Below are 20051 nucleotides of genomic sequence, written 5' to 3'. Positions count from 1 at the left end.
CTTTATTGAATGATACTGAGGAAGTTTGTGTTGGTTTGGGGGAAGATTGGAGAGAGATACTTGGGAGAGACCTCTGTTTGGGTTTATTTCATACACAAGCAACAGCAGACCAAATAAATTTCTTGAGCCGAAGATCTCGGTCTGCTAGAGTCTGAGGGGAGAAATAACATTCAGGCTTTTTTACCTTCCTGGTCTTTCCTGAACATCTACCTGTGACTACATTGGAGCCAGAGCACCAGGCAGATGGACTGTTCGTGTGATCCGTTACGGCCCTTGTGTTCTAAAACTGTTGTTTTCAACTCTTCTCTTTTTTTTTTTTTTTTCTCTTTATCCTATATTTGGGTATCAACCACTGGAAATTATATGTTGCTAGAGAATTATGTAACTTGTCATAAAATAAGGTAAAAAAGAAAAAGCAGGGACTTGTTTTAGATGTTGAGTGGACAAGGCTCTCCCATCCCATCTCCATTTCAGGCATTCTGAGGTATTTTGGTAACAGTTGTCTTTCAGAAGAGATGATGTTTCTGTTTAAGAAACTGCTACACCTTTGGCATTGAGCACTTTCTATACCCATCTAAAAACTTCTTGTGCACATGTCATTCTAGAGGAGAAGTTAAAGCTACAGGGTGTTCAGTACTGGGGAAAGGGGGCTTATCTCAAGGCTCCTGTGAAAACCTGTATTACCTGATGCATTTTTGTCTTTATGGTGTATCTGCAGAATTATTAAAAATAATATAATGCTGTCTACAAAGCATTTTAATCATCCAATTCAACTGACTTCTGTATTGTTGTAAGAGAAGGTGCTAGTTATTATTGGAGATTTTTTTTCTATTGATGTTAAGAAGAGTCTTGGATTACCAGTGTAGTTTATCTTGATGCATCCATATCCCTGATTATAATGAGAGCTAGTGCTACCCCTGAGCAGCTCGTGTTATTTAATATGTGTGTCTTCAAGTCCACAGGTAAGATGGAGACAAGGGAGTTTGTATTATGTATTAAATACACTTGAGCCTTTATTATTTCAGTGGTACTTGTTCATCTTTCTGATTTTGCAATGCATTTTTCTTTTTAATCCTTAAACTTTGCAGTTAGTAAACAGAACCAGAGGAAACTGAGGTGTTTTTTTTCATTCCAGTGACAACAAGGATGAGCTAAATATGCTGATTTAATCATATTTGCAATCTGGTGACCTATACAGAATTGCAGCTTAGTTTCTTGGTCAGTATGAAAATACACCTTTTAAAATGTACCACTTTTAATAACTCAAGTTATAACTAAGGTGCTTTAGAGATTTTGCTTTAGCGTTCATTCACAAGTAATTCAAAGATCTACTGCAAGCCATACCATCAGGCACTAAAATAATTGCAGTAGAGAAATATTCTATTTCTTCTTGAATTTGAATGGAATCTAAAAATTTTTCATTCAAATCTGCTTCAATTGGAGAAAAAAAGGACAGTAGCAGGTTGCCAGTAAAAGGTCTGTTCTGCCTGATCAACTCAAAAATTCATGTTGAGGTGCTGGAATAGTTTGCCATTCTTGCGATTCATTTTACAAAACAAGTTCCAGACTGAGCTCTGCTTTCATGTATTCTCTCTCCATGGAAATTATGTCCTTTTTCTCATTTCAAATTAGATGAGTACAATGAAATCCTTATTTTACATATTTATTAACAAGGCTTTCATCCCTGTGGTATTGTAACTATCCTCACTACTTTATGCAAAGAAATTACAAGGAGAACTCACAAACCTTTAGGAGGTCTATGTGATCACTCTTGTTCAAGCATTATTGTTCATACCTGTATTCGTCTTGCATGTTACTCCACCAACCATTTTTTACTGGCCTTCCTTTCCATACACTGTTGATGGCATTGATTTTTTTTTTTTTTTAAGATTCTGAAATAAATCACATTATAGACCTCATGCCAAGTTCAAATCTCTTTGGATGTCCATTGTTAGAAAAATTGATGAGTGAAGAAATTATTTTGACTCCACTGTCTGGCATGTGGAGGGTTAAGGGAATTTTTAGCCTCACCAAAAAGTATTTGGTCAGGTACTCAGGTGCTGGAAATTTTCTTAGCAACATCAGTCACCTAGGAACATGATCATCTGCTGTTCTGGGGTAGAGATTACAGAGCTTAATGATTAGCTACTATAAGCTGCAGCTGATGCCAGACTCTACCCCCTTTACACCTAATTAGCCTCATTAATGAGCTCTTCTGCTCTCCACAGAGAGGGCTTCCTCCTTGGAATAGGAGGCAAAAATACTTCACCCAGGTAGATGTGCTGAAACCTTTAATTATTGCCCACACCTGCAAAGCCTTGTGTCTGACAGCAATATTGCTTAGCTGAAATTGTGCTTATTTACAGTGACCACAGTACAAAGTATTAACTCTTTAGCACCTTAGGAATTGTTTTAAGCTTTGAAAGTATTTATGTAGGGTTAACATCTAAGCACTCAAAAATTTTATGCTTAATAATGTTTGGTGTGTTCTGTGTGGGGGTTTTTTCATGTGTGACAGAAAGATTTTAAAAGTTCCTGAGTATTTTGTTTAACCCTGAAAAATGAGTTGAAATTGCTGTTGAATGTCAAATAGTGCATTACCAGAACTAAGAACACTGCCTGGCAAGTTTCATTCTTTAAATGAGCAACTTTTGCATTTGGAGCAATGTGATTTTGTACTGCTAAAATTAAAATATGGAAAAATATGCATGTAGTAATCAATGTAGCAGACAATAACTGAGCTAATGAAGTGTTTTGGTGTGATTCTTGACTGTAGCAATTATTGGTAAATGCTACATTCTAGTGTTTAAATTTCTTGACATTTGATAACATTGTGTTTTATTGTTGATTTGTTTTAATGCTAAAATAGCTATGTAGCATTTTTACATGTGCATTTTGATCAAAGCGATTATGCCCACGTAGAGCAAATGTGTATGTACATTTATCAAATTAGCCCAAAAGGCAACTCAAGTCAGTGCTTATTCTAGTTTTTAATAGGGAAAGCTCACAATGCTAATTTCTCAGTGCAAATACTTTGTTGGTTGTTCAGTAACTTTTTCAGCATAGTAGCCAGCTTTGTTGAATTTTCAGTGGGAAGTGCCTCTTGTGAAATAGGTACGGTCCGGGATGTCGGTACTCTGTGGCACTGGAAAGAATGTGATCCAGTCCTGCGGAGCCGTCAGCTTTCTTGAAGATGCAGCGAGCAGGTGGTGGGTTCTCTTTTACTGTTGTTCCATGTTTATTCACCTGGCTTGCTTGGCTTCTGGCCTGGTATTGCAGCAGGTGAAGCAATCGCAGAGAAAATCTTGGGCTATAGGGTGCTCAGTCTGCAGACAACTGCAGTCACGAGTTGTGGTTCTTTCTGAGGGAGACTGAGCCAAGGGATTTTTTTCCCTGGAAGTTCATCTTCTAAAATGAGTAGAAGGTCGTGTGCCTCCTGCAAGGCATGTTCAGTGCCTGTGTAGAGGGATAGGGCTTCTCAACCAAAGTTGTGAGATTGGTACATCTTAGTCAACTTTGTTTCCCTTGAAGATGTTCTTAGCAGGTTGCTGAGCTAATTTGAACAATATCATTAAAGTTAAAAAGGATTTGGAACAGAAAACATGTATTTATACAGTTGAAAGAATATTAAGAAACTGAGAATAGGGTCTCAAAGCTGTGAGATCACCCCAGTAATAGACATTCATAAGAATTGCTAATAATGATATGTATTGCAAAGTTTGTTTTACTTTATTAATAATTAAAACAGCATCAAGCCTCTCCAGCCAAGATGTAATAATGCACTGCATGAGTCACAGAAATTCACGTGCATTTTTACATGAATGCAATTTACAAATGACAAAATGAAACATCAAAATGAGTGATTTTTTCCAATATTTGGATAAAGTTTTGTCATTTGTTAGTGCTCCATATAACTATTACATAAATGGGATTGAAGTTTGTGGACTCTACTGAGTGAGATCTTGGCAGGTTTAGTTCTGTTTCCTAGGTGAGAAAGCCTGAGGTTCTAGGGCAGATGAGAAGGACTTTTACAAGATAAAAATTATCATTGAGGGCGTGTGGGTCTGGAGGGGAGCAGAGTTGGCATTTTTGGCCCAGCAAATATCTGCCCATCTGCTCTCTGTCAGAATATGTTAGAAGTGCATCTGGATCCGTGCCCCAGAGTTTCAGCTCTGAGCGGGTCATGTGCTTGTCTCCACGACAACTCGAGGAGCCGTGTAAACTGCTGCGCTCTGAGCCAGATGCTTCTCTGCACATGTGGTCTAATTAGATGGCATTTTTCCCCCCTCACAAAAGAGTTCAGAAATTTTGCATGGTTTCCGTGTCAAAAATATGTAGGTGATATAATGGGAGTTGGGAGGAGTCATGCGGCCAAACACTAAATAATTACACTTGCTGCAAAGCTTGGCTTCCGTGTGTGTGAGCTGTAGGCTTGCAGGAGCGCACAACAGATTCCCTTCGGTGGCTTCATCATGGGTTGAGCAAAACCTGTGGGGGAAGTGGCGAAAGGAAAAATCTGCTTTTTTTCCATCCTCACACTGGATGCAACTTTCTCTTCATGAATATACCAGGAAGGAATTGGGGGACTGAGACAGATTACATATCTTGCAAGAAATGCTTGCGAGACACAGCATTCTCAGTCTCTGAGGCGGGATTTCTTTCTTCTTTTTTTCTTTTAAAAGGGTTTGAATAAAAACTGCAAGAAGTGAGATGTTGTAGAGGAGAGCCTGGGGAAATAAAATCAAACCTAAGTTATAAAAAATTGTTTTTTCTAATATGGCAGGATCCTCAACCTATTGTGAGACAGGAGAAAGAGCTTAATTTAGTGCCAATGATTGAGCAGCTCTGTTAAAAGTAATTGAAAAGTAGCACAGTTCTTGTGATTATACTAATGTGGCTTTTTTCTGTGTCTTGCCTTCTCATGTGGTAACATCTGAGCCTCTTTCTGACAAACAAAGAGAAAATAAATGGTAAAGGGAGAATGAAGAGTTCTCATTTATTTTAAAGGGGAAATGCTTTATTTTGCTTTTTTCCACCTGTGAGGAGAGGCATCCTGAGTGGTTGTGGGCTTGATTTCTTAGTTTTTTTCCCCGAAGTTTTTGGACAGACTTATAATATACTAATGCTCTGTAATGAGCAGTACAGAAGCAAGTGTTTGGTGTGGCAAGTTCCAGTTGTTGCCAGGAATGGATGCTGTTGCATCTTTAAGAGTCTAGTGACATAGGTTACTGATTCAGAATCTCACATGTATGATAAATAACCATGGCAAGCGTATGTGTGTATGCATTTATGTATTAATCATTGACCACTTAGGTTTCCCCAGAGACTGTTACATGACTCGAACGGAAAGGAATGAAACCTTTTTCTGGTGTTCCTAATCCAGTGCCTTTGGTTATCTCTCTCAGGGGACGTGATAAATTCCTTCTCTAAAATGACTTCTTTTCTAGCTGTGTTTTTTCATGGCAATAGTTGAGGCTTCCACGCCAAATTACCGAGTGGCATGACATGATGACAAATCAAACCTCAGTGGGTTCTGTTATAGTAATAGCACTTACTTTGCCAGATACCGTATGAAGGAGGTGGCATTGCATGTCATGCTATCTTGTATCTTGTGCATTAGTTTATCTACCAGAGACTAGATGTATCTAACTCAGTGAAAATTTGAACTTTAATTCCATTATATCAATTTTATTTATAGAGACGGGGGTTTTGTTACTTAGCTAAGAGAGTGGGATATGACCTACCTTTATGACTAAAGCTTCTCTCACATTGCTTTAGTGAAGTTAAAACCAGTTTATTCTCCTTCTGCATCTATATTAGTGTCTAAGTACTGTATTAAAATATTTCGATCTTGAAAATAGCTGTTTTATTCAATGTTGTTTTGGGGATCATGATACAAAGGAGTCATATACTTCTTGCACAAAAACATATTTTCAATATATTTACTTGGGTGAATCCTGGAAGCTTGATTGATTTGGATGAGTTTTGGCTTTCTACATGTATCTAAGAAATGAAAAGAAAGCAAAATATTAACATTTGTGACCTTTAGGCATATTGGTCATTTCTAAATCTTGGCCAATCATTTATCGTTTTTGCAGAGATTTTTTTCTCTTCCTATTGTAACAAAATATTTTGTATTCTATGGAGTTTTAATAAATGAAACAAAAAAAAGCTTGTCATTTATCTCATAGGAAATACTTTGCGTAGCTTGTGTTTCCAAGTACACTTTTATATTTTGTCGTAGTATAAAATAACTCGTGTAAAGAGTTGCACTGTAATTTTTCTCCTTTTTTGTATTGTCACTAATGTTCCACAATAGTTAAAATGGAAAAAGGCCTTTTTATTATAGGGATCCTGAATTGGTAGCTGCTTTGCATGCAGAACATACTAGCTTCAATGGGAGTATTGCTCATGGAATGATTGCAGAACTAGGCCCTGAAATTACCTTGCCAGCTAATGATAAAATCGCATGCAGGCCACAGGGGTTTTTGTGGAATAAATATAAGAGTGGAACAATATACAGTACACATTATACCAGTAATTTAAAGCATATTCAGGACAAAGAGAGAGTTCCTAGTGCAGGCAGCATCATAGAGATTTGCTGTATCTGATAAAGATTAGGTTTCTCAGCTCATAATACCATACTATTACTTTTCTTTTGTTAGTCTTTCAACACCTACACTCATGCATTGACACAATATCAAGTAGGAAGAGGAAGAATAGCCTTGTATTTAAGGTGCTGAACAGGGATTAAAGAAATTTCGGTTCTTTTCCCTGGCTCTGCCAGAGACTTTTGTGACCGTGTACAAGTTACTTATTATTTTCATGCCTCTATTCTTGATCTGTGAAATGGTGATTTTTTTTTTCTTTTTTCTTTTCTTTCTTTTTCCCCCCCCCAGCCCTAAATGCTTTTTCGCTGGCTTCTTTGCACTTTATCGTCCAGGTTTGTTGCTTGAGTTCTAGAGACACGAGGCTATATCAGTTGCTTAGGAATAGAAAACGGCTGGCTGATGTAGGTGATTCAGAAATCAGGGCAGGTGATGGCTTGAATTAGCCATATAAACACTTGGAAAGATGGCTTGCTCTATTACAGCAAAGTAGTTTCATTATTTGTGAATATGAGTATGTGTCATTTTACTTGGTCTAACATGAAAATGCCAGGTATCCTAATAAACTAAAAGAATTTGAAAGGAGAAGCAAAAACATTGCTGTGTGATGTAAATTTTTTCCAGTTACATGTGGTTTTTTTGTTTCATCTTTTATTTGAAGTTGGCTTTGTGCAAAGTTTTTCAAATCCTGGGATGGTGTTGGATATGACTGAAATAATGTGTAAAGGGGTGTTGTTGAACTTTCACTGAAGCTGTCAGTATCTGAGCTGGTTTTCCTACAATATTTTAATGTAAATAAATTTTATTCTGTATTTTTTCTACAAAAGTTTCACAGTAGTTTTAATACACCTAATTTTTTTGATCTGAAGGTGTTTTGGATGTTGTAGAAGTGATTACAGCTTAATGCATTGCATTATAATAATACATACATTCTGAGGGTTCTAAAAGAAACACAGGCCATAGAGTTCTAATTAGTATTAAAAAAGATTTTGATGAAGTCTGAATATCTGCATATTATAATTTCACATTTAAAGTTGAGTTGTGTGTTTAAATTGCTTCATCCTAGTGGATGACCTGTCAGTAAATATTAATGGTATTTTCACTGGTTGTAGGAAACAGATCTATGCCCTTTCTGAGGATGCTTTACTTCTATTTGAGTTTTGGCCAAGAATGTGCCTGTTGATACAAATCTGCTTTTTTTTCCTGTGGTCTAACTCGGAGCTCCAATTGGTATCTAGTTTTTATATAAAGAGAATTACGTAAGAATTTTGAGAATGCTTACAAGGTAAAATTTTGAAATTTATTAACTTCCAATATCTACATGAGAAAACTGGATTAAAGCCAGTAACCACAAACAACTACATTTTTGCAAGCTTTTTCTGATTTCTTTTGTAAGTGCGAGGTGCCATCTACTCCTTTTGTAGTACAATCAGAAAAAACACTTCTGTGACTATTTAGTCACATCCAAGCTAGGAGTTTGGGGAAGCATGCTGTTTAAGTTATTTTGTGCACTGCAGAACACGTCTGTCTCACCTCATGTGATTTGTCCGTCAAGGAATGTTTTGTAAAAGAAAGCTCCCGAGCTCTTGGAAGGGGATGCCCGTGCCGCTGAGTGCAGCTTGCCAATGTGCATACCCCCGTGATCCGCAGCACGGGTGTAAGCTAAGGTTTGACACGTGACATTTTGAAGGGGATGTTGATGTCATTAAGGGTTATGATTGGTGTCAGTGGTTTGACTGACTTGCAATCACCTTTCTCCCTTTTATTTCTCCTTCCATGATATTATTGCAACTTATTCAGGAGTTATCAGATCACATACAGAATGACAGCTGTCAGAAATTCTAATTCACCATTAATTTCAAGGATTGAGAATTTAGAGAAATTGCCCTTTATTATACTGTAAATCTTATAAAATATCTATTAGAAATATAGATTCTGTAAATCTATTTTTTTTTAAAAAAAGGGGTAGGGATATTCACTCTTGATGCATCTCTACCAGAGGTTATATACCCTAATGAGGAACATGAGAAAAAAAAAGTCTGAAATTGGACTGGTAATGGAAATGGGCATTTACATGAGACAGTGTTTGGACAGTACAGTCTGTGTTGGTAAATACATGTGTTTTTTAAATGCTTGTCAAGATTACACTTAGCAGTAGTAGTCTCCTTTTGAGCAGAGTCTTATTTAGTTTTCTTTAGAAGAAGTGTGGTCAAATCCCTGAGCACATGATTTCTTTGTTCCTGAGCAGCATCTTGAAATGCTAATAAAGCAGTGGTATCATTTGCTTAATGCAGAGTATTTGATCTATGCTTTCCTGATTCCATTATGACTGAGGCAGATGCAAAGAGCTTTCTTGTGCTGAAGGGATGTACTAGTTATGGGGAGGTTATTTGTTGTCGCAATTGCAAGCTGAATGAGCCAGTGTCCTATCAGGTGTCTGTCACCAATTTCAGATTTTCTTTATGGAATCCTGCTGGCTGACTGATGATCCTTCTTCAGCTGTGATGAGCTAATCTTTCCTTGACATTGTAATCACAATTCTTGAAAGGTCTGCAGAGCAGTTGCTTGCTTTGGTTGCTGGTGTATCTGACGTTGACACATATATCCAGATCAGTAAGACCATTCTCCTATCTTAGTTTCATTATAATTCTGGATGGAATTAAGGATGATGATTCCTAGAATATCCCTACAGGCTTTACTTTGTCATTTGCAGCATAACCAATTTTAGTAAAGGATGTGGTTATTTGCAACATCGAGGTAGTAATAAAACACTGATATATGAAGCTCTTGCATGTCATTGTTCCTGCTGTATATTTGGGGGTTTGCTACATAGTACACTGACACTAGACTTACAGCTTGTAGACTATCACGTTGTCATCTTGTTCTGCACCTTTAAATTCCGCCCACATTTTTTCATTTTGTGGCTGGTTTACAGAGCAGCTCTAATGGCTTGTGTATTTATTAGACAGGCTTTGAAAGAGCACCTACGTGGTTTAAAGGCATGCATGCAGCAGCACAAAATTCATTACCCTGCACCACATGCTGACCATGATAATGCAGAAGAGATTACATATATCTTCCATGGCATAACTTTTAGGGTTGTCTAAACAAAGTCTTCAGATTTGGATTGTTAAGGTTTTTTGGTGGGGTTTTTTTTTTGTGTTTGTTTTCACCCTTAGAATCAAGTTTTGTGAAATCTTTGCTTGTAGAAGAGACTCTCACTGTTAACCTAACTTGAACCCTGTCTTTATTATCTTAATGTTTTCTCCAGCAGTCACGTGCTGGCTTTAAAGCCCCATTATCCAGATGCACACTTGGTGTCTCATCTCTCGCAGGAGTGGGAATAGTTAGACTTCCATGAGTTATCTTAACACCTGTGTGTCTTTCCAGAAGTATCATTTGTGGTTGTCTCTGTCCCTTCCTCCAAGTCCTTCTCTAATCTGTGCTGTCTTCTGTCCCACATATTTTTAGTCCTTTATATTCACTGTGAAAGTTGTTGCCATAAGCAGTTAGGTGGCCTCACTGTGAGTATGGCAAGTCGGACAATTCAGATACGATACTTCTCTCACTGATAATAACTGTCTGCATGAGGTCCTTTACTCTCTTCTGAAAGTTTTTTCTGAGGAAAAGTGACTTCTTTGAAAGATGGGGCATCGTGGTGAAATTTTTTGCAGCATGGCTAATCAAAATCAGGCTTTATCTTCAATTTGCATTATGGCTTCTTAAAATATAGCAGCAGGTTTCATGAAACTCTAGAAGAGTCTGAAATAAGTCCTAGGCTCCTTTTGTTTTTCATTTGCTGTTTTAAGTAGTTTTAAACATTATTTTTGAATGTAACAGAATTCCAATTTAAAAATAGGGCTGGCAATAGGTAAGATGTGGGCTGAAACTTTTCAGCTTTTTAAGGGGTCATGAGATAGCAGCACTGCCCTGATGAACTTCATTATGCCACATGAATATAAAATATTCATATAAAGGGAGATTTGCAAAAGCATAAAGAAAAGGCACCTATTTTTTCAGTGCATCTGGGAGTCTTAAATCTTAGTCTTATATTTTAGTTACTTCTCTTGGGTTAAGATTGCAGATTAAATGTCTTTGAAATGTGTAAATTTTTGTATTAAAATAATAATTGTGATCCAATATTGATTATATGTGAATTATCTAATATTACCGATCAAATCAGGTTCCTTACAGAGTTGTGCTGTGCACATGTTTAGAGCATTTGCAATGCTGTATCTTAGCTTCTGTTACACATTTATAGTTGGAGAGGAGAATAATGGATATTTACGGTGTTGGCGAATCAAGGCCTAAATTCTGGTTGTTGAAACAGCAAGTTTAGGAGTTGATGGGTTTATCAGGATGAGTTATTGTAATTGTTTTACATGTGAGCAAGCCCATCCATTTCACAAAAATATCTGCAGTTCTTAGCATGTCCCCTCATGTAATATCATCTGTCAGTAAAAGCAGAGCTGATTAGCTTTATAATTTACAGTTAACTAAGTCTGTCAAGAAAATGGTATTGTCCAGCTTGTCTTTTTGTAATGAAGCTGTGGATGGGGGTTAGCAACAGCGTGTTCACCCTTCTGGAGGTCATGGAGCATGGAAGGTACTAATGCATTCCAAGCTGAAAAGCTCACGCTTGACCTTGATGATTAAAGTTTTTCCTATCATCTAGCAGCAGTTGAGCCTGAATTGTCTCTTAAGAAGTCAAAAGGTCTAATCAACCTAATGAACAAACTCAATCATTAGTACTTTGGGGAAGGAAGTGTGTTAACGCTATAATAATACTGGGCTCCCCCAGCTGTGGTATGTGTGTTTATAGGAATGGTGCATAGCTCCATTGTAAGAGAAGCTGGTGTCGTCGTGCTGGATGTACAGGGGAGTAGAGGAAGCTTCTCTTTGTTCATACTCTTCTCTGGCCATGGGAGAAATTTTGGACTCTTGTAGACTATAGGAAGGGTTGCTTGTTTCCTTTAAAGTGTTTTGCAGGTGAGGATTAAATGAAAGCTAAACCTTCTTCTGGTGAACAACTCTGATCATGGACTAAGCTACACTTTTCTTCATGCAGCCTGATTAGTTGAAGCCAAATACTTCCTTCTCTTCCTCGTAAATTCCATTAAAACCTGATAGAACTGTTTGCACCATTTAGTGACAATGACGAGGTCAGTTGTGTCAAAGGACAGGCAATCAGCAGTGATACCAGCCCTCGGGGCGATAAGCCCTGGGGTGGTACCTGACCTCAGTAGAGAATGTATCAGTAAGTTTGATTAATTGTGAACTCAGGGCTAAAGGTGAATACCTGTGGATTTTAAGAAATGTGAGTTTCATCACAGTTTGTCCAACACAGTTTTGAGGATTTAGGATCCTTTCAGTGTGGATTAGGTATTAGCAGTCCTGGGCCACATGGTGGCTTCCAGTGTAAATTGGTGGACAAAACCCAGGATGCTCAAGCAATGCTGTGGCACGGGGTTTTTGAACACAGTCATTTTAGTGACCGTTATCCTGACTTTATGCAGCCAACGGCAAATGAGAGTGCTAATAGAAAAAGCTTTCAGAAGTGGAATGATACCACCCTTTGAAAGGGGATGCGTTAAGGTTTTTTACTGTCGTTGATTTTGAACGCTCAACTGATGAAAAGTCTATGTTTTAATATGAGTATAAAAAAGCCTCCATATTAATTATACATCAATATAATTTTATCATTCTTTGTTACTTGTTTTTAATTCAATAAATATATTTGCTTGCTACATTTGAGTATTTGTAGATTTAAGTGTGGAGGAAATTTGTGCCCTTATGGCAGATGCACAGCAGACTTCAGCATTAACATAACTCATTAAAATAAGATAAAAGTAGAGCTGCAAAACAATTTATGTCTTTTGCCAACAAGGTTGTGAAAAAGGGAAATTTCACTCATTCAATACATGAAAGTCTAATCCTTCTGAACTGTGGAGAGAACAGGGTAAGCATTCCTGACTTCTTTGTGCAGGTTAACTGGCTGGGTCTACTGAGGCAGATAAGCAGATATGCAAAATTCAGATGACTGTGTGTCATATTTTGGGGACATTAAGTAAAATTACTGTTTTGAATGATGAAAGTTCCTTCACCAGCAAAATGTGCATAAAGCAAATGTGTTTTATTTTGGTGATACGCAATTTGCTGGTTTCCAGCCTGTTTCTCAGTCACATGATTGAAACCTGGGAATAAACTACAGTTTACTCAGTGTTACGTAAGGCCTACTTTATTTATCTATTTATTTTGAAAGGGAAGTAGATAAAATGGAGACAGTGGATTCAAATGGATTCAGACAAAGTTTTTTCAGTGTTTAATGCTCTGAACTCTACAGGGTGAACCCATCACTTTTTGTGAAGAAACATTTGTGTCCCATCGTTCTGCTGTCATGAGGCAGTTTCTTCAGAATGCCATTCAGCTCCAGCTCTTTAAGCAGGTACTGACTTAATTGCTCTAATGTGGAAGCAGATTCTTTAACAATACAAGTGGGTTTTTTTGAGGGCTGCTTTATATTCCTTGGTCTGTCAGCCACATAATAAGGAAGATTCATGTAGTTGGCAGCACCTTAATTCCTGCTTGATGGCTTTTCCCAGATGATAAGGCTTTCTGTATTTTAAGAGGTGTATGGTGTTTTCCCCTAAAAGTCTCTGTGCTCACTTTTGATCTGAGCATGGCTAGACCAAATATCTGCTGTAAGCTTTGTACAGAAAGCATTTTACTGTTAAACATGATATTACTGCTCCAGGGAAACTGAAAACATATCTGTATATACAAACACATGAATGCTGGGGGTTTTTTTTAGTGAAGTAGCATACCTTTTTGCATTGGTAAACATTTTGCCAGCTTTGGTTGTATTTTCATTGTATTTAGAGTCCCTTCCCAATAAGAACATTGGGGTTATTCTAGCAAATGCAGAATAAAGTCTTTCTGAAAAGATAAAGGATGGGATGGTTGATTTGTTTACGTTCTCTTTTAATGCTGATGTAGTTCATTGATGGCCGTCTGGATCTTCTTAACTCTGGGGAGGGCTTCAGTGATGTTTTTGAAGAAGAGATAAACATGGGAGAATATGCAGGTAAGAAATACAGTATTTTAAAGTCATTTCAGACATTGTGCTTGACTTAGTGTTTGTGGGCCATCATGATGTCATGGGTCACTGTGGTTACTCACCTAAAGAACTTGAGGCTGCAGTGACCTCTGTAGATTGAAGTGTCTTAAATTTTTGTCTTTCCTTTGTCAAGAACTTTGAGTAATGTATTGTAGTTTGAGTAAAGTCTGTTCAGTCTTACAAAACCTCAGCTTTACCACTTGGCTAAATAGCGTACAACTGAAAGGGTTCTTGCAATGGAAGATACTGAAAAACCTAGGCTTTACCCAGAACCACCTCAGATTTATTTTGACGATCTTAAAAAAAAAAAAAACAAAAACCAACCCTCAGTTTTCAGATGTCTGAAAGACAAGCCCTATAAAATAGAAATGCCTTTTAGAAAGTAAAAGAAAAATTGTAGGTACCTGGTTTTGGTGGTTGTGTTTCCGTTAAGAGGAAAGGATGGTTCTCCTCTTCTGTTATTGTACTGTTCATGCTCCGAGAACCACTGAGTGCTAACACTTCACATTTCTAGCATGTTTTCTATTCGGTAGAGAGTTACGGTTCGTTTGTTTTTGTGATTCTCTCTAGGTAGCGACAAATTGTACCACCAGTGGCTCTCTACAGTAAGGGTAAGAACACAATATTCTTCCAGCAGACATTCTGATTCTTCCTGGACCGTCGTACAGTTCTGTACGGCTGTTAACGTCCGTCCTCATGAACATGAGTGGCCTGTTTCCTGCAGGGTTTAGCTCTGACCAACTTGAGTTTAGTTGTGAGAAATTAATGTGCTCTCAGATGAAGTAAAGAACAGAAGAAAAAGTACACTAAAAATAAAATTCACCATAGGAATTACCAAGTTTTTGAATCCCGCTTTTAATGTCTTGGAGACAGCTGGGAATAAGTTGTTGTCATTTTAGACAACAGTGTGGGTTTTCTTTCCTTTCAATAGAAAAGGAAAGAAAAGGATAAGATGCCACACCAAAAAGCTCTTTATAAAGCTAAATGGTGTGAAGTGCTGAATGGGGACAGCACTGTTTGGGATGTTTTTTCTGTCTCTTTGGTTTAGTGCTCTAGTTGTATAAAATAAAAATTTAAATGTTTTTAGAGAATAATACATTATTATAGCTGAATTTAAAAGTCTCTTTTGATGCATAAAATGTGATGTGTTGAAAAGTAAAATGTTTCGGGATTATGGGTATAAGTCAGTAGGAAAGATTGAATTGTTTTCTGACAGAATTGAGTTCTGCAGCATTCCATTCCATTTGCCTATTGTCCTAGTTATGAATGGAATTATGTTCTTTACACAAAATACTGGACTTAATATTATCTTGATAATTTTGCATTAAGCATATTTTATAACAGTAATTTTTAAAATCCCATCATATAGTTAGGTCGGTAAATATATACACATAAATATAAATACACAGGATGACAAGTAATTATAAAATTGTAAGGGGAATGGCTGAGTGTGAATATAAAAATACATGTAACTAAATGCAATAGTTTATAATTTTTGTTGAAGATTAATTGTCATGTAGTAAGAGAAGTAGTAAATCTTAAAACTGTTTGCATCTGATTGCATCTGATCTCTGGAAATGTATTTTTGCACTGAAATAAGAAAATATAAAATGATTGAAGATTTTATTCCTTGGATTTTACCCATCTCCTGTATTTATCAAATAAGGTACTGTGCAGCCATAGTCAAGGGTGTGTGGAAGATGTATAAAACACTGACCAGACTAACACATTATTCTGTCTGACACATTACTGGTTTATGACTTTTATTATGGTCACCACATGCAATTCAGCTTGTCTAGAATTAATGTTTATGTCTGTAGTTAAATTTCAGTTTCCCTCAATTTATCCCTTTATCAACTACTTAGATCTCAAAAAGACAGCATGCTTTTGATAAATAGTTTTGTGGGATCGTGAAAAGGAAAATTAAAAAAAAAGATCTTGCTTCTTCAGATCGAATGTAACGGCTTTCCTGAAACAGAATTTTCTGCCCCAGACATTGCCTATTTGTTAGGATACCTTTGTTTTAAACTTGTTTAGGATTTTAATGCAATGTACATAGAGGACACCCTTGAGGGTGAGTGGAACAGTCACAGAACACTGCTTTGTGAGACGACCCGTAAGACAAGGGCTCTTGGTATTAGGAGACACTGACATTTTTCATCTGAAAACTGCTGTATTAAACAGAATTGGGGTTTGTCTGGAAAACTTGCATTCTTGTTCTTTAAATTTACCATTTTAATAGTCAGCTCTGCTAATAAGCATAGTTAATGCTTTGTTATTTTAAGAATGGTGTATTTTAGATTGCTGTTTGCTTTAAAGAGCTCCGATAAAATTTATTCTATCATTACTATAATTACAGAAAGGAAGTGGAGCCATTTTAAATACAGTAAAGACCAAGGCTAACCCTGCCATGAAGACTGTCTATAAGTTTGTAAGTATCAAGTACTGGCTTACTACTGAGATAAGAGTCTAATTACGATGCTGTTTTAACCTTTCAAATGAAACTCAAGACTTATATTCATTTTTATTGGACTCACAAAATTACTTAAAATACACATTCATCTAAATTTCAAATTTAAATGGAAAAGTAATTTTGAAATTTAAACATAATTGAAATGCAAAGGAGAATGGGAACTTGTGATTTCTTTTGAAAGTATAGATGATAAATTCTATTTATTACATAGAACTATTTCTGGGAAATCGTGCCTTATATGCTCTACTAAGCAGCTCTACCATCTCATCATTACTCTGTTGGAAATCATTGTTACCTCAGGTTTCTCTGCTTGCAGCTTCATCGAAATAAGGGAATCCTCTCATTTTCCAAATGGTTTCCATCTTTTCTAAATGTCAATTAATTTTCCCTAGAGATTTCTTACACCTGCTTATTTAGTCTCCAACTTACTGAGTTATTCTTTAAATGAAAATGTTTTCAGTTCTGTTAACAAACAGCTAGTATGTTACTGTGTTATCATGTGTGGCTGCCAGTTCCACTGTGCAAGAGAAAAAAACATAGAAAACAACCAAGGATTTTGTATAAGCTCAATTTTAAGAAATAAATAATGCTACAAAAAGCATTGACATAACTATTCAAATTTTTATTTTCTCCTGCCCTGAGATGAGTAGGATGAAATTAGCTCTACTAAATGGAACTGGCATCCAGAGTACTGCACGGGGAAAGTTTGCAGGCTTACTGTTGATTGTTAACTTAGGGAAGATAAATAATTGAAGGGGGAGACCGAGGGTGTGGAGTGCAAAAAGATAAAAGATGTCTGTGGCATCAAAACAGAGAAAATAAAATTTTTGCAACGAGTGTGGGGGGTGGTGGTGGTGGTTTTTGTTTGTTTGGGGTCTTTTAGATTTCTGTATGTTTTAATATGTTTTCAGTATCCTGTTACAATTTTTTCTTTGCCATTTTTAGTAACTAGAGAAGGTGAATCTTGATGCACTGAAATCAAGCTTAGTCACTGCTGGAAATAGAAGGGGATTTTAACTTAAATTAATTTTTCATGCAGGCAAAAGATCATGCAAAAATGGGAATAAAAGAAGTGAAAAACCGCTTGAAGCAAAAGGTACTTGAAGTTCTTATTCAAAATGTATAAGCACCATGTATGAAATACTTAGCCACAAAAAGCATTATGTGATCAATAGGAAGCTGTTTGATATAGTGTTGTTAGCACACTTCAAAATGCATTACCAGCTGTCCTGGATTTCTCACACTGTTACAAATATTCACAGACACAAAAAAAAAAAATTGTCTTCAAATACATTAAGGCTCTGACTTAAACCCACAAAAGCCAGAAAATTGAGTGTTCTATTTGGAGTGGTCCCTCTCCTGTCCTTTGTGCTGGGGCATTGTGGAAGGGGACTTTATGTGAACTGGAAGATCTTTCCTACAGTAATGGCAGTGAACTTTTTGCAAATGGCAAATCGTTGTTATTTCTGCAGTAATCTCTCGGGGAAAATAGTATAGTGTCTGTCCCTGGGAAATGGACTCACATGTTTCATGACTGTCTACTGCAAAGTTTAGGCATAAAGGAATTAAATTAGAGTTGGTGTTCATTTCAAATCTGAATTACTACAGAAAAAAAAATACTCAAACTGTTTGTTGTTTTCCAAATCTGTCTTTGTTTGTAAACATTACAATTCCAAGAATGCTGAGTTGTGTTTGAAGAATGTGTTATCCAGTACTAATTGCTTCTTTTAAGCCAGAAGTATGGTCATGTTGATACATACCTTATGAACGAATGGTTAACTCTGCCTTAGGTTTATTTCAGATATTCTATTTACTCTGTGAAGCAGAGCTATTAGAGTCTTTTGGGAAAACAAGATAGCTAACTTGCTAATAGAACTGAAGTTCTTGGTCAGAAATTTTTATTCAGTTTGTTGCGTCATAGTTCTGGGGTTTTTTAATCTGTGCTATCTCAGAAATTTATTCTCTAAATTTCTAGACCATTATCTTAAGATAGCACTGCAAATGTGTTCCTGTGGCACAAACGGAAATAAATCTACCTGAACGTGTCAACAAACTGTTAATACAAAGGGATTGTTGTGCAGCCAGGTTGTGAACTGGTGAGATTAACTGTGTGTACAATCCAAATTCTGTTTGCTCTCTAAATACTCTAGCAGATTGCTAGAGATTTTTGAGGAAGATAAAGTTGCTTCAGATGCTTTTAACACTATTTTATTACACTTACTACTTTATATGACCACTTTAATAATATGAAAGTATTGGAAACATGAAGCAGTTTTCTCATACATGGAATTTTTTATGTAATTCCATGTGTTTCACTTCTGGACATAACCTTCATGAATAATAAGATGTTTGGCCTTCTCATGTGCATTTGTAAAGCAGTTGGAGCTGCGTAAAATGACCAGATTGTTTTCCTGTATTTTAAATGCTAAAATAATTGTATGCTATTCTTGTGACATTTGTATAAAAGGCTGAGAAACATCTCATTCATTCACTGCTTTGTTTTATTATTATTACTGTTGTCTTCCTAGTCCTTCAAGCAGCAAGCATTCTTTTAAAAAAACACACATAACATTTACAAATAAATGGCTCAATTTTGTTTCACCTTCCTTATGATGTGGCATTTCTGTAAGATTGTTAAACGTGATTGTTCAACATACACTTTCACAAGAGCTTAAAAGATTTCTGTGAGTAGTTGACACGTACTGCTCTACCTCTCCTTTCTTCATTAAGCCCGTTCTTTTCCATCCCATCATCTTCTCCATTTTGAATGCAAGATAGGAAGACAACTCTAAAATGAGGTATTGCTCTGTTTAAAGTGATAAAAATAGAAAAAATTGTTTTGGCCACTCTCAGTTTTAATCTAAATGCCTGTGCCCCTCTGTTGACAAGTCTATTGGTGCATCCTCACTGATTTTCATGTGAAAACATTGTATTTTTCATGTGTTTACTTACCAGTGTGTGCAAATGTTAACTGTTTGAAATGCTGGCATCATTAAGTACTTAATTTTTGCCAAATTTGGGATGCTAGTCTTTCATCTTCTAAGGATAACCTAAGGTTATTTTTAAACTGAACTTACTATCCGCTGCATTATAACATACTATTTTCCATTATTAATAGAAAAAGTATGCAGGCCACTGGTAAGGAAAAGTCAAATATAAACATCCCTTTTCCAGTTTTTACTGCCAAATATGAGCAGCTTCTGTACAAGATAGAATTTAAAAATGCAATAAAGCTAGAGGTCTGCTTCCTACAACTCTGCATAGCAATGGTGACCTCTTAAATATAATCAAGAGCCCATTTTGCCCTTGGTCTGCTCCAGTCTTGGGTTTGAATTGCAAATGAGAAATGCAGGATTGACCTGTTGAGAGGTCACTGTGGTGTGTGTAAGGTCCTTCTTTAATATGATAGTAGAGATTGAATGGGGCTCTATTTCCATCCCTTGTTCATTTGTGGTACAGTATTTCAAAGCAACAGAAATAGTTTTCAGAGGATTCTTATGAGTGATAGCAAATAATTGTTAATAGAAACAGCATGGTAGCTTTATTTTATATCTGATACAGTACTTTTTTCTTTTTTCTTTTTCTTTCTTTTTTTTTCTTTTTCCTTTTTTTTTTTTTTTTGGTAAAGGCTGCTTTTTCCATTTCACAAATGGACCATGGTGGTCAAGTCACTCCGTTATTGGCTCGTTTGAAGCTTAACTACATAGAATTAGGAAGAAGGAGGAATATGAATGGTACCATCCTCAACTTTCAGTAAGGAGAATGTAACTTACTGAAAGCTTCTGGATAAGACAATTTATATAAATGGTTGGGCACTTGGCGTTAATGTATTCAACATTATTTTACTTACTAG

The 20051-nt window shown here is 36.5% G+C and overlaps 1 protein-coding gene across 13 annotated transcripts in view; it reads left to right on the top strand.

Annotated features, from left to right (window-relative positions):
- DENND1A (DENN domain containing 1A) overlaps positions 1-20051 on the top strand; it is a 215019-nt gene that overhangs the window by 151815 nt on the left and 43153 nt on the right. For all 13 annotated transcript variants that reach the window (XR_012631871.1, XR_012631872.1, XM_074891563.1 and 10 more), the window contains 5 exons: positions 12952-13053; positions 13605-13692; positions 14296-14336; positions 16085-16156; positions 17238-17294. Coding sequence is in view for 11 of the 13 variants with exons in the window: in XM_074891563.1 (XP_074747664.1) it covers positions 12952-13053; positions 13605-13692; positions 14296-14336; positions 16085-16156; positions 17238-17294 (360 nt within the window). In the remaining 2 variants the exon portion in view is untranslated. The remainder of the gene's footprint in view (positions 1-12951; positions 13054-13604; positions 13693-14295; positions 14337-16084; positions 16157-17237; positions 17295-20051) is intronic.

Source organism: Strix uralensis, chromosome 21, assembly GCF_047716275.1.
Source record: "Strix uralensis isolate ZFMK-TIS-50842 chromosome 21, bStrUra1, whole genome shotgun sequence".
In the NCBI taxonomy this organism is placed as follows: domain Eukaryota; kingdom Metazoa; phylum Chordata; class Aves; order Strigiformes; family Strigidae; genus Strix; species Strix uralensis.
Note: the sequence above shows the minus strand (reverse complement) of the source record. Positions and strands in the feature narration are given on the sequence as shown.